The 13,679-nt window shown below is 33.3% G+C and overlaps 1 protein-coding gene and 1 long non-coding RNA gene across 2 annotated transcripts; both read right to left on the reverse strand.

The window, feature by feature from the left end:
• Positions 1 to 8,426: 8,426 nt before the first annotated feature.
• On the reverse strand, positions 8,427 to 9,013 carry LOC145802614 (uncharacterized). Its single transcript, XM_082895372.1, has 2 exons — positions 8,989 to 9,013; positions 8,427 to 8,881 (listed from the first exon to the last, which is right to left on the reverse strand). Exons 1-2 carry the CDS (start codon positions 9,011 to 9,013, stop codon positions 8,427 to 8,429), a joined length of 480 nt encoding a protein of 159 aa, XP_082751498.1.
• A 1,386-nt stretch (positions 9,014 to 10,399) lies between these two features.
• On the reverse strand, positions 10,400 to 11,049 carry LOC145803243 (uncharacterized). Its single transcript, XR_014345368.1, has 3 exons — positions 10,813 to 11,049; positions 10,552 to 10,656; positions 10,400 to 10,427 (listed from the first exon to the last, which is right to left on the reverse strand). It is a non-coding gene; the product is annotated as an uncharacterized LOC145803243 (long non-coding RNA).
• Positions 11,050 to 13,679: the final 2,630 nt, after the last annotated feature.

Raw genomic sequence — 13,679 nt, forward strand, 5'->3', positions numbered from 1 at the left:
AGGAAATAAAAACAAAATTAAGATGGTTATTTTCTATTTATTATATATATATATATATATATATAAGCAGGGTGCTGCCGTAAATGCCCTTGATTCTCAATTTGCATTGGATCAAACAATGCCTTAGACTAATGGGGCCTTAATCTTTTACTACTTGTCATAATATGTTGTATGCGCTTCTTTTTCTTATTTATTATTTTATGTGATGTGAAGCTATAATTACCCTTTCTGCATTATTTTGGTAATGACAAACATAAAAACTTTATTGATTTTGGTGAAGATACTTCTTTTGATGAGAAAGTTAGGTTTCCTTGTTCTTTTTTGTCATGCCCTGTTTTTTTTCATCGTTCTATATATGATAATTCAGCACCAAGGCACACTATTGCCTTTTGCCACTAGAAAAGTTCCAGTGTCATATATTCATTCAAATTCACTTCTAAATGTTCCAAGGTACTTTGTGTTTAACATTGGCATTTTTACATTTATTCCATGGTTGTTAAACTAAGCTAGTGAATTATGAAACCCTTATTGCGGAACCATGTATTATTAGATTCATATTGTCATTGACTGTGATAAAGTTTTCTCCTATTTTAAAACTTACTATGTTAATTTCTACTTTATTCCGTCTTTTAGGATACTGCTGACAGTCCTCCACCTGATGAACATGCAAATAGCACAGCAAAATGAACAAATTTAGTAGGGGAGAGTGGGGAAAGTTCAGATTCTGATGGACAAGCTTCTTGGTTAGTATGTTATGTTTATATGTTAATTTAGTAGAACATTTCTTCTTCAACTAGGGTAGAATAAAAAACTACTTTTGACATTTAGGCACAAGGTCCCGGAAAAATAGTGAAATATGCATCTAAAGGCCCGAAAAACATCACAAACACCTTGAGATTATCAGAAACTATCATGAACACTTTGGGAGGGATCAACATAAGTTTTAAACTTATAGAACAATCATAGGACTCTCGGTTGGAAAACATTTAGCCTTGAAAATAGGCCGTTAGGGAGTAAAATCTTGAAATAGTCGTTAAAAGGCCGAGAAATATCATGAATACCTTGGGAGGAACTAATGTAAGTTGTAAAAATTTACGAAACAAGCATGGTAAAATTTGGTTTCAAATTTACTTTGAAATTTTTATTCTCTCTCTTCTAGGTTGCATATTAACATATTTAGTGAATGGTTACTTTAACCTTTTGTTGTTGTTGTCGTTTTTTTTTTCTTTTTTAAATGGCAGATTGGAGATGAATGAATTTGGGAACCTGCATAGCAAGAGTTTTTTTTGTTCATATTACCAGACACATCCATCACAGTGTAGTTGTATTTTTTGTTGATATTACCAAACATGTATTTTGATTATGTTGTTGTGGGTTATGATTATATTGTGACGGATTTTATCTTTTTGTTGATATTTTATTGAATAGATTAAAAGAACAGGTTTTTGTTGATATTACCAAATGAACAGGTTTTTGTAATGATTTGTAATGGGTATTATATTCAGCAGGTTATTAAAGTGCACAAATTATTTTGATTGTGTTGTAGTTTTTGATTTTACTAGAATAGATGTTATAGTTTGGATGTTATATATTAATTCCTTGATACTATGAGACATGTATTTTGCTTGGGTTGTTTTATGATAATGAACAGTTTAATTTTATATTGATTTGTATTAGATATTTTATTTAATAGATTGTTATAATGTACAGGTATTGTTTATTGAAAAAAAATATATGAATTGCAAATATAACCCTCCCTCTCAATTTTTAAAATTTATTTATTATTGGCGATGAAAAAAAATTGACACAAACTTTCTAATCCCAACAAATAATTTTGTCACACATATTCACTATTTCATCACTAAATTAAAATATTTGTTGACAAAAGTTTTCGTCACTGAAGGGTCTTTTTTTCCATCTTTTGGTGACAATATTTTTGTCACTAAAAATTCTATCGCTATTTTTAATGATGAAATATTTTGTCACCCAAAACAAATATAATAAAATTTTATTTAATTTTAGTGACGAAATGAACGTTATAGGTGACAAAATATTTAACATTTAGTGACGAAATATTTCTTCACCAAATACCAATAATAGGTGACAATAAATTTTCGTCATCAGGTACTTTTAGTGATGAAGAATTGATGACGAACGAAGTGACGAAATTATTTCATCACAGATCAATTTGGTGACGAAAATTTCACTATTGGAGACGAAGTGATTTTGTCATTAAAGAACCATTTTGTTGTAGTGATGCATGCAAGGGGCTATCAAACCAACTCTAGACAGAGTTATGACATGCTAAATAATGACCAAAAACATGCTAAAATGGAGCCCATACATGCTTAACAAACATGCTACTTTGTAAGGCTAACAAGGCTAGCAAAGAGGATTTACACTACAAGTGCAATAAGCATGCAAGAGGTGACCAAGACAGCCAAAAACAGAGTTATGTCAGGTCCTAAAAGTCACAAAAACATGCTTGAAAAGAGCTAACATAAGCCACAAAAAGATGCTACTTCATAGAGCCAACAAGGTATGGCATGAAGAGGCGAGGAGGAGAGGCTATCCCCTCCCATTTGGGGCCTCAAAACAAGATTTTTACCACTGAAAATCCTCTGGATTTCAGTGGTTCTAAGGCCACACAAAGTTGTTTTGAAAGGCCTTAGAAGATGGCTCAAAAGCTATACAAGTTAAGGAGCAAAAAGGAGGACAACCCCCTAGCCAACCAAGGCACAAACCAAGACTTTTAGGACCGAAAAACAGAGGAAAATCAGTGGTTTTTGTAGTCCAACACCACCCCAAAAATAGCCTCAAAGTAGTTGAAAACTTATGGCAAAGCTAGTATGCAAAACAAGCTAAAAGGGAGAGAGATGTTACCCTTGACGCACAGCTGCAAAACCAGCCCAAAATCTGAGCTAAGACAAGCTTTTGAAGCTCAAAATGATCCTCAAAGAACCTCAGCCCAATGGTGGTTAACTTTGATGAAGGATGCCTAGGCAAACTAGAAGTATTTCTTTACTTTCAAGCACTTCTATGCACAAAATGGGCAAGGGAGTGGAATATAGAGAGAGAGGTAGAGATTTAGGTCTAAAATTTCTAGAGAGAGAGGACCTTTTAGAGTGAGAAACTCCAAAAGTTGCTTAGGAAGTTCTCCCCTTTGAAAATGAGAGATATAGCCTCATATATAGCAAAAACAAGACTCAAGGTCGAAAATATTTGATTTGGGACAGCTGGAGCAAGCTGGCAACAGCTAGAGGATAAATACCTGAGTTTGGGACCTATAGAACACTTTTCTGGTCGGCCAACCACTTTTCTAGTCGGCCAGCCAATTTTTCTGGTCGGCCAGCTAGTTTTTCTGGTCGGCAGGAAAATTCTGCCTTCCAGGTCCAACTTCAAATGGCCATAACTCCTTCATCTGGACTCCTTTTCAGGTCATTATTGTGTCCAAATTGAATCCCCGGAAGTAAGCTTTCCAATGATGGAAGCCTTGCATCAAAATTCCAACTGTACAAAAAGTTATGCCTATTTTGGTGAAGCCGCTCAGTTTCAATCCTTCCTGGATTCATGCCGAACTTCTCCCAAACTAGTTTTCTTCTCTCCTTTCCTCTTTTCTTCAACTCCAAACCCCTAAAAAAAGTGTTTTGAAATATTTTTCAAAGATTTCATCTCTTTTTCATTCATTTCCACTTTGTCCTTGCTCGGTTTATCGAAAAGCGCAGCATTTAACGAAATGCGAGCGTCAGAACATCGTAGGAACTTTAGTTTCAAAACATTTTGAAAGAGAGGGTTTCAAGGTCTAAAATCTTTTGATCAAGATTGTTTTGGTCCAAAAGGGGTATGAATTTGGGATTTGACTCTCTCCTTGCCGAAGAAACTAACCTTTTCACTGCACATCTTCATCACCGAGTAAACCATCAGTAGTGCCCAAGTCTTAAGGGCGGTCAAAAATGAGGTGTCTACACCGGCAACCCCCCAGTGTTGGACGGAAACCCCTAAGTGGTGGTTGGTGATTTTTGGGTACAGTGCTTGTGAAGTATGGCAGAGTTAATCTGGAGAAGGAAACAGAGCAAAGATTGTGCAAACAGAGGCTTTCGAGGGCAAACAGCAGATGTTCTTCCGGTGGAAACCGAGCATGCATGGGCCTTCCTCGCTTTCCAGGCCTAGTTAGCTAGTTACTTAGTTTAATTAGCAATCAATCATTCATTTGTTGTAAATTAATTAGTTGTAGCTAATTAGTTTGTGTTGTAATAATTAATTAGCTTAGAACAGTTAGTTAATTCATTTCAAGTGTTGTAATAATTAGTTAAGTAGTTAGCTAATTTCATTTGTGTTGGAATAATTAGCTTAATTTAGTTAGCTAGTTAGCTTATTTCATTCGGACTCTTCTTCGTGAGAGCATAAAGTAATAACGTGTATGCCTTCCAACCCTACATCTTTCTCCCTTTTATTTACCCGCTTTTGATGGTTAGATTAGGGACATGTTACAATTAGCATACCTTATGCTTACATCCATTCATTCGTATTACATGCACTGAGGCTCGGCGCATCATTCAAACTGTATTGTCATTTCAATAATTCTTTGAAAACGTGTTTAATCGCATGTTATTTAAATTGCTTCATATGCCATATTAGTAGCTGAGCCTATTAAATTGCATATTGCATGTGTTGCATTAGGCATCTTGTATAGTTAGGAATCATGCATAGTTTTCTAACTCATATCTTCTTAGCTTGGAGTACTAAGTGAGTTTTTAACACTTTAGCATATTTGCATGATTTTGAATGTTGCCATGTCTAGCATGCTTGCCATGAGGCTAAATGCTTACTTGATAAACTGCTTGAATGCCTGTGGATGAAGACTTGTTGCTTGAATTGGAACGATTCAATGAATGCATGTTTTTTTTAAGCCCACTTTGTTAAGTGGAAAATCAGTTTTATGCCCACTATTTTGGTGGCGAATTCGCAAACTTTAAGCCCACTTGAGGTGGCAAATTCAAACCATTTTCGCAAAAACAAACATGAGTTGAATTGTTCCAACTTGAGTAAACTAGTCTATACTTGCTTGTGCGCATCACATAGTAAAGCTAGCTTAATAACCGGAACAAGAGCACATAATGTATATAAAAATCATATCATAATTAGTAGAGGCCAATCTTTGATCAGGCGAGCGGGGGTGCTCAATTCATGACCTTCCCCTCTCGTACCTAAGTTCCCGAGCCGAGACAACTTTGGTGATGACAAACACGTGGCCTTTGGCACAAGTCATGGGTTTTCTAAATTTTCTGAAAAATAAAATATTTAGGTGGCGACTCTGTATCTGGAAAAGCAGTTCAATTTTGGCATTTTTGGTCCTAAAATCAATTTTCCAAAAAGATTTTCCGGATTTGGACTCTTTGGTGTTTATCAATTTCACATTGCACTTGTGAGATTAGATTCAGAACCATGGGAGTCTAAACTGTAGGGCTTTCTTTTCAAGCTTCCGAAAGGGGGCGTGAAAAGGGCGAGCTACACCTAATGGTGCAGGTGAAGGTGTTATTTTGCTTACAATGCATTCTTCTACTCTATCTTGACATTGGATAATTTGGGGAAGAAATAAAGATAAGAATCGAATAAGGTGGCACTCGTGTTTGATGTGGTGGTGCATTTGGAGTGAACAAAAACATCATACCTTTGAGGATGTGTAGATGGCAATACTTAGGTCAACTCTTTTACAGTGCCTTCATTGTTGGCATGTAGAAAATTTTAATCACTCTTTTTTCTTTTGTTGATTTTTGTGAGAATTATCTTTTGTAGTTGGGTTTTTTTTGGGTAGTTTCCTAGTGTATAGATGTGTCTTTACGCTATGTTTGGTTAAGAGATTTGAGAAGGGAAATAGAAAGGGAAATGGAAATGGAAGAAAAATGAGGAAGAATTAATAGGATTCCAAATCCCAACTATGTTTGGTTGAGTTGGGAATTGAAGAACGAAAAGAATTCATTTCTTAAGAACTCTCTTCTCAAGAACTCTCTCTCATTGCCTATCATCTCGCACGCCTCAGTCATCTCCATCAGCAACTCTCTGCTTCACTTCGTAATTATATTAAATATGTTTAATATAATTTAACTACAAATTGGTGCATATGACTAATAGATTTAACTTTTTTTTATTTTTTAAAAAAACGAAGAAGCAGTTTTTTTTTCCCCTCTTTTAAATAAACAAAGAACAAAGAATTGCAATCATGAATTGTAATAACGAAAAATATGGGTGTACATGATCAAAACGCTTTAGTTTGTTTTTGAGAAAAAGGTTTCAATTTTTAAAAATAAAAATAAAAATTAATTTGATAAAAATAAAAATCAAATTTTTAAAAATTATTTATAGCCTCCCAAAAAATAAAATTGTATAAAAATGATAAGTATTTTTTTATTTCTTTCACCTATTTAATATTTTAGAGGAAAAAAAAAATTAAAAGAAGTTTTTAAAAACCAAATCAAATAGTCAATCGATTTTGTGATTTTAACAACCAAACTGAACAATTAACACCTATAAAACTGGACCAAAACCAAAACGAATTTCAGATTAGTTCATGATTCCAAGAGTTCCTATTTAAATTGAACATAATGATGATCAAGTTAATATTATTAAAGCATTAAACAGTGTTACAAATCCATAGTTTTATCAGAATAATCTCACAAGCATTAAAAAAAATTAAAAATAAAAATAACAACAACAACAACAATAAAATAAAATTTGATAAGCAAGGCATAGCATTCACATCCACAATATCAAAAAGAAATGCAACAGAGGCCATTATGCAACAGAGACCATTTGGAATCTCAAGGACACATGCATGCCCTGAATCTACCATTCAAGTGCAGCAAGCAACTAAGAAAGTCTACATACAAACAATCCAAGCCTAATGATATTTTCATAGGTTCACCAAATCCCTGAAAACTTCAAATAAAAAAGTACCAAAGAAAGAAAAATAGTACTATGCATCAAAGATTGAAGATCCAAATTTAACAGACAACCAAAGACCTTAGCGTTCAATAGGTCAAGCTAGGTACGCTCGAGCATCACTCATTTCTTTAGTAAGAACTTGGTACACCTTCATTCGAGAAGCATCACTCATGCCACAAACCTTCTCAATCTCCTCAAATAATTGTTCATCTGTATAGTTCCAAAGGTTACCACAATCAAGTGTTACTACAACCACATCTAGACCCTCATTAATTGACCTTATTTCCTCACTCAGAGTATCACCTGATTTATTCTTTCTCTTCTTTGAGTTAGAGGAACAAGATACTTCAGCAATTTGGTCATCTTGAGTTCCAATCCTATCAAGATTCTCGGACAGTGACTCTGTCTGATCAGTATTTTTATCGTCCAAAAGAATTTGTTGCCTAGCCTAACGAAGTCGCTTTTCTTTTGGACCTACAACAAGACTCCCAGTTGCTCGATCCTTTTCGAAGAGTTGACACAACTTTTGAAAGTTTTGAATCGAAGAATGTCGAAAATGAGAAGCTTTAGGCTTTGCCTATAGAGAATAGCATATATTAAATGATGATGAATAAATATTTTAATTTTCTAGTACAGAACTTCATCAATCTTGCAATTAGTTATACCTTGAGGTAAGCTGCCCATACATCTGTTGTAGCTTCAATTAGTTGTGTTGAATGATTACATCCAAATCCACTATCAGTTGTTAACATATCTTTAGCCATTGCATTCCTTACATGACTGGAATCACAATGTACGAGAAGCTTTAGGCTTTGCCTATAGAGAATAGCATATATAATATTATATTAAATAATGATGAATAAATATTTTAATTTTCTAGTACAGAACTTCATCAATCTTGCAATTAGTTATACCTTGAGGTAAGCTGCCCATACACCATATGTAGCTTCAATCGGTTGTGTTGAATGATTATATCCAAATCCTCTATCAGTTGTTAACATATCTTTAGCCATTGCATTCCTTACATGACTGGAATCACAATGTACGCTAAACTTGGCACTCACCGCATCGTTTGCAGCTCTATAAGCAGATGATGTAAAACTACCATCAATTTTTTTCCCTCTGAGCATTTGGTCCAAGAGTGAGTCGATAAGAACAACATCTATTTGATTATTCCATTTCAAATGTTTCTTGTCAATTTCTACCGAGCATTCTTGGTCACCTCCACCTACACTCAAAAATGCCATAAAACATATTGGAAGAAGAGCATAGCTAGTAGCAAATTTTCACCAAAACAAATGCAATGTTTCGCATAATACAAAAACAAATTAAAATATAATTCATTCCAAGATAACATTCAAAAGAAAAAGATTATATTGATGTAAAGCAAACGAGTACATAATGGGTACATCACAAGAACAAGAACATCAAATAACACTTCTAGCCCCTCTCTATTTTCCAGGATCTATATTATAATTTGATTGTCACTGAAGATTTATATCATAATCCCTCCACATGTCAGTAGCTATTCGTTTCCTTAACAATTCTCCTTCTCTACATTCTTCAGCTAAACTTGATCTAGCCACGTTAGCTTGCACTTGTGCTTTTCTAAGCTCTGTATCAACGTTCTCAATAAGACCTTCATTGGGATCAATACCCATTTGGTAGTTATGCAAAATACAACAGGCCAAAACAATATCTACTTGAGTGTCACCATAATATGGCTCTGTCTCACTTCCTAAAATTGGAAACCTTTTCTTTAAGACACCAAAGGCTCTTTCAATTGCATTTCGCAAAGATGCATAACGAAGGTTGAAAAGCTCTTGAGAATTTTCTGGTTGATGAACACTGTACTCCTTCAAATGGTAATGAGTACTTCTATATGGAGCAAGGAACCCAGTTTTTAGTTGAAATCCTACATCTACTAAGTAATATTTCCCTAGGACCAACATGTAATTAAATGATGTTAGTTTGAAAGAAAACAAAAAAAAAAAAGAAAAAAAAAAGATTTATATTCATTAGCATATATGCACGTTCAGTGATCACCTTGAGGAACAATCAATTTATCCATTTCTCTTGTTAATGCATTATCTAATATTCTTGAGTCTGAAGCAGATCCTTCTCATCCCGGAAGGATATATGTAAACTTTAAATCAAAAGAACATGAGCCAAAGCATTTTGAGTGGGATAGCATTTCCGTCCTCAGTATCTTTGTGCATCCTTGTTCGACACTCTTACACGAAAATGTGTATCGTCCATCGCACCAACACAATCCTGTAAAAAGTTCATTATTTGTATCCAAACATATAATATTATACCCTAATTGCATTCATGTAACTACCTTAAAATAAGGCCAATACTTGGGATTGTTTTTAATCTCTAGAGGGCACTTGAATCCATCAGGTTTGCTTTAAAAAGATATCTTCCAATGATATAATGCCTTTAAGAACTTGATGAAAATGTCAACTAACAGCTTCACTTGATTGTCTGTAAAAGAACTTGATTGTATGGTTCCTCAAATTATTGCCAATTATATGAAGGAATTTTGCAACTTGTTCTTCTACTTTACTTTGAGGATTGTCTCTAAGAAACTGAGTTCTTTTAAGCATGCTAACTAGTGTGGCAATCGCATCTTTGCTCATGCGTAACTGGCTACGACAATGTGCATTTTCCAAAGTCATTAGTCGTTTAATTAGGACATATCTTTCATAATCTTCTTGTTCTGAAATTGACTTCTTTATATGATCACGACAATGAAGAATTGTGACAAGGCTGACAGCATATGAAGCATACATAGCTACACAAGTGGCTACCCACTTTCTATACTTTTCCCATTCCTTTCAATCATGTATCTACAATTTTTTTATTTTAAAAAAAAAATATCACATCCACTTGTTAATAATGTTTCCATGTTGCAATGACGCATTAAAAAGTTCCTAGTCCAGAATTGAAATGATACATCAAAAAGTTCATAGACTAGGCAACACTCAAATGACAACCCATTTGGGTACAATGCTTCAAACCTGTTTTCCCAATCGACTAATTTAAAGTGCAATAAAGTCTACCCCTTTTAATTTAAATAATACTGAAACAAATACTTTGCTTCAAGTTAACATGTACCAAATATAGGACTGTTTCCATCATACACCACTTTTACTGTTCTACAAATTCATCTGCGATGATCTATATTCATATTACCCAAAACTAATTTAATCTAATGCAACAGACCATCCAAAGCTCACGTTTCAAATAAACATTCAATCAAACATTTCACAAGAATGAAAGGGTTAATTTACAGATCTGAGTTTGATGAAAAGATAAGAGAAAACAAAAAAGGAGCATAAATACTTGATCAAAATTTTCGGGCAATGAATTATCAATCGAGATCAGTGATTAAAGATTACTAATTGAAGCAAATGATGATCCACGATTGGAAGGGTTTGTTGAATGATGCTACGAATCATAGATTGCTACCAGAGTTAGATCTGCAATCTCACTTCGAAGCAAAATTACAAAGCAGCTTGAACATAAATAAACAAATCCATGGAAATCAATATAGATATGAGTTTGATGAGAAGGTAAGAGAAAATGAAAGAGGGGCACAAATACCTGATCGAAAATTCTAGGCAATGAATCTTCAATCGAGTTCATTGATTAAAGATTACCAGTTGAAGCAAATGATGGTCCCTGATTGGAAGGGTTTGCTGAATGATGCTGTGAATCAGAGATTGCTACTAGAGTTAGATCTGGAATTTCACTTCGAAGCAAAATTGCAAAACAACTTGAACATAAATAAACAAATCCATAGAAATCAATATAGATCTAAGTTTGATGAAAAGGTAAGAGAAAATGAAAGAGGAGCACAAATACCTGATCAAAAATTCCAAGCAATGAATCTTCAATTGAGTTCATTGGTTAAAGATTACCAATTGAAGCAAATAATGATCCCTGATTGGAACAGTTTGCTGAATGATGGTGCAAATTAGAGTTTGCTACCAGAGTTAGATCTTCAAAACTTGTCGGTGATGGTTTTTTGAAGCTACTCGTGAATGATCTCCTGCAAGAAGCCATAAATAATGACTCTCTCTCTCCCCGATAAATTTTTCCTTTTAGTTTTCCCGATTCTTTTCTCACAAATATAAAAGGGATTGATGTTCTAGAAGGTCCTTCTATTTCTTAATTTATTTCTCACTCCCTTTCTTTTTCCATACATTTTTTTATTATAACCAAACATAAATTATCATATTCGGTTCCATTTTTTTTGAATTATTTTTTCAAAAATTGATTTGAAAACTCTATTTTGAAAAAGGATCTTTGTTTGGTTTTCAAAAAAATGCATTGTTACAAATTTAAGTTTCCTCCAAATTAAGGAGAGAGACAATTTAAAAAAAAATGTCACATCAAAAAATACTCCCATGTTTATTTTCAAAAAACTTTGTACAAAATAACCAAACAAAAACTCTAAAATTTTCACAAAAAAAAAAAAAAATGAGTTTAAAAAATGGGAACAAACACAATGAATAGGATTACATTTCTCTTTTTTTTTTTCAAATAATTTCTCAAATCTCCCAACTAAACACTGCGTTAATGTATTTTAGATACCTATTGAAAAACAAAAAATTGTTTATTTGTATGGAAAGCCATATCGCTAGTTAAGTCCAACAGAATCATGTCATTTGTCACAACCCTAACCCATACTTTTTGACACCTCTACTTAGATTAGTTTGACTCTTTTGTATTTTGCTATGTCAGCCCACATTGCGCATGGCCAAAACATCTCAAATGATTTTAAGTTTATTTCTAACAACGAAGCACACATTTTATTTTATGCTTTTCTTGCAAAACCATTATTTACTTTAGCGGCCCCATTTTGGAAACCCTCAATTTTGTACATGTTGTTTTGAAACAAACCAAACAGTCTTCGATTTGTGAACCGCGCACCATAAGTCGCCTTTATAATTTCTTTACAAGATTTTGCTTTCCACATTTTGGAAATTTTATGGTCACATAACTTTTCCAAAGTACTTTTCCATTTCATTCATCATGCTTTTTAGTTTATTGGTAATGTCCTGATGGATAATTAATCTAGTATATTGTAAAAGGGTCTTACTTCAGCATCTCGTTTATAAACCCAACACCCCAATTGCAAGCCAGGATATTAGCTGTTATTAGCAAATTAAGTGGTTTGAGTGATAAAAATAATAATAATTTATTTTAGGGTTATTAGTAAATTTACATTAAGATATAATAGGAATTAAAACTTCAAAATTTTAATTAAGTGTACTAAATTATTATTTGGGTGCAAATAGAATCTGCCAAGTAATTTGTGTAACGGCGTGGTCTAAATAACGTGGTATCATTATTTTCTTTATTAATTGATAACAAATTAGACTAAGATTTGATATGACCGAATACTCAGCATTTCAGACTGAGCAAAAAATAACTTTTCAAGTTTAATTTTAATCATATATCAATTAATAAATAAGAATATATATCACATCATCTCAATCACATATTTATTACATAAAATATTTTTTTTGTTTCAACCAGGCCTTAATGATCCCTAACCAACCACCTTTCGTTGTCATTATTGTTGTTATTTTTTGGTGGAACATTATTTTTGTTTTTTTTAGACTATTGTTCTCATTGTCAGGGAGAAGGATTTGTACATTCCATATTCCATTTAACATTCTATTTATTTGAATGAAAATCGTTTTGGTGCCCAAAAATAATAAAATAAAATATATTTTTAGAAAATGATTGGGAATATAAAACTAATATGTTATTGGTCGAATTAGTAGTGGTATTAGTAATGTGGCAGCGGCGGTGGCGACAACATCTGCCTGGTGACAAAATGACAATAGTGAGGTGGCCATAGAGGTGGTAATGTAATGGCATTAGGTATGACTTTAGTTCAAAAAGCATTTTTCATCTTTCAAAAGATAAAATATTTTATGTCCAAATAAATTTATTTTTAGTTGATCACCAAAATTTGTTTTTTTATTTGTAACGCCCTCAAAATTAACCCATTATATATATATCATTGACATGCATTATTTAAAGAAGACAATTTATTAATTCATTCATCAGAGTATTACTAAATAAAGCATTACATGTAACATTGAATAAAATGCCTTACAGGCTTACATCTTTCCAAGCCAACACTTGGATACAAAAATATGAGTTCTAACTAATACAAGAAAAGCCCTAGGCTTGAATGTTTACATGTACTAATAAATAGAGACAATTAACTAAAGGTAGTCTTCTTCAAACCAGAAGCCAAACCCTCCCAAGCTAAGTCCTTGGAGGTAGTTTATCACCTGAACCTGAAAATGATGTTCCCATAAAGGGTGAGCCACAGCCCAGTAGAAATATTCTAAACCACATATAAGCAATGAATAAAGCAATAGCATTCAACAGATGGTTAACCAAGATAATCAATTACTTCATTTTACAGCCTCATGACACTATTGTCTAAGATACATTTTACTTTCCAACTTAATCAACATGGCTCAGAACCTGGCCGAACTTACAACAGTGAATTATATAAATCATATTCACATTCTTCCAATATCAACAAACAAATGAGACTCAAGCTCAATTCAAAACACTTCATACTTCCAGATTGATACACATTTTAGTGCTGTATCAATAAAACACTTCTATATAAATAAGCACACATAAAAGTGATGCTAATGGAGTCCATCCCCTATCTCCTCCCAAATAAAAATCCGGTT

The sequence above is a fragment of the Camellia sinensis genome, chromosome 11 (assembly GCF_055761805.1).
Source record: "Camellia sinensis isolate YWXY chromosome 11, ASM5576180v1, whole genome shotgun sequence".
Lineage (NCBI taxonomy): Eukaryota > Viridiplantae > Streptophyta > Magnoliopsida > Ericales > Theaceae > Camellia > Camellia sinensis.

Coding starts and splice junctions, on each gene's coding strand:
- LOC145802614 (XM_082895372.1), bottom strand. CDS start 9,013: ATGGATAAATTGATTGTTCCTCAAG. Junction 8,882..8,988: donor TAAATTGATTGTTCCTCAAG/GTGATCACTGAA, acceptor TGTTGGTCCTAG/GGAAATATTACTTAGTAGAT.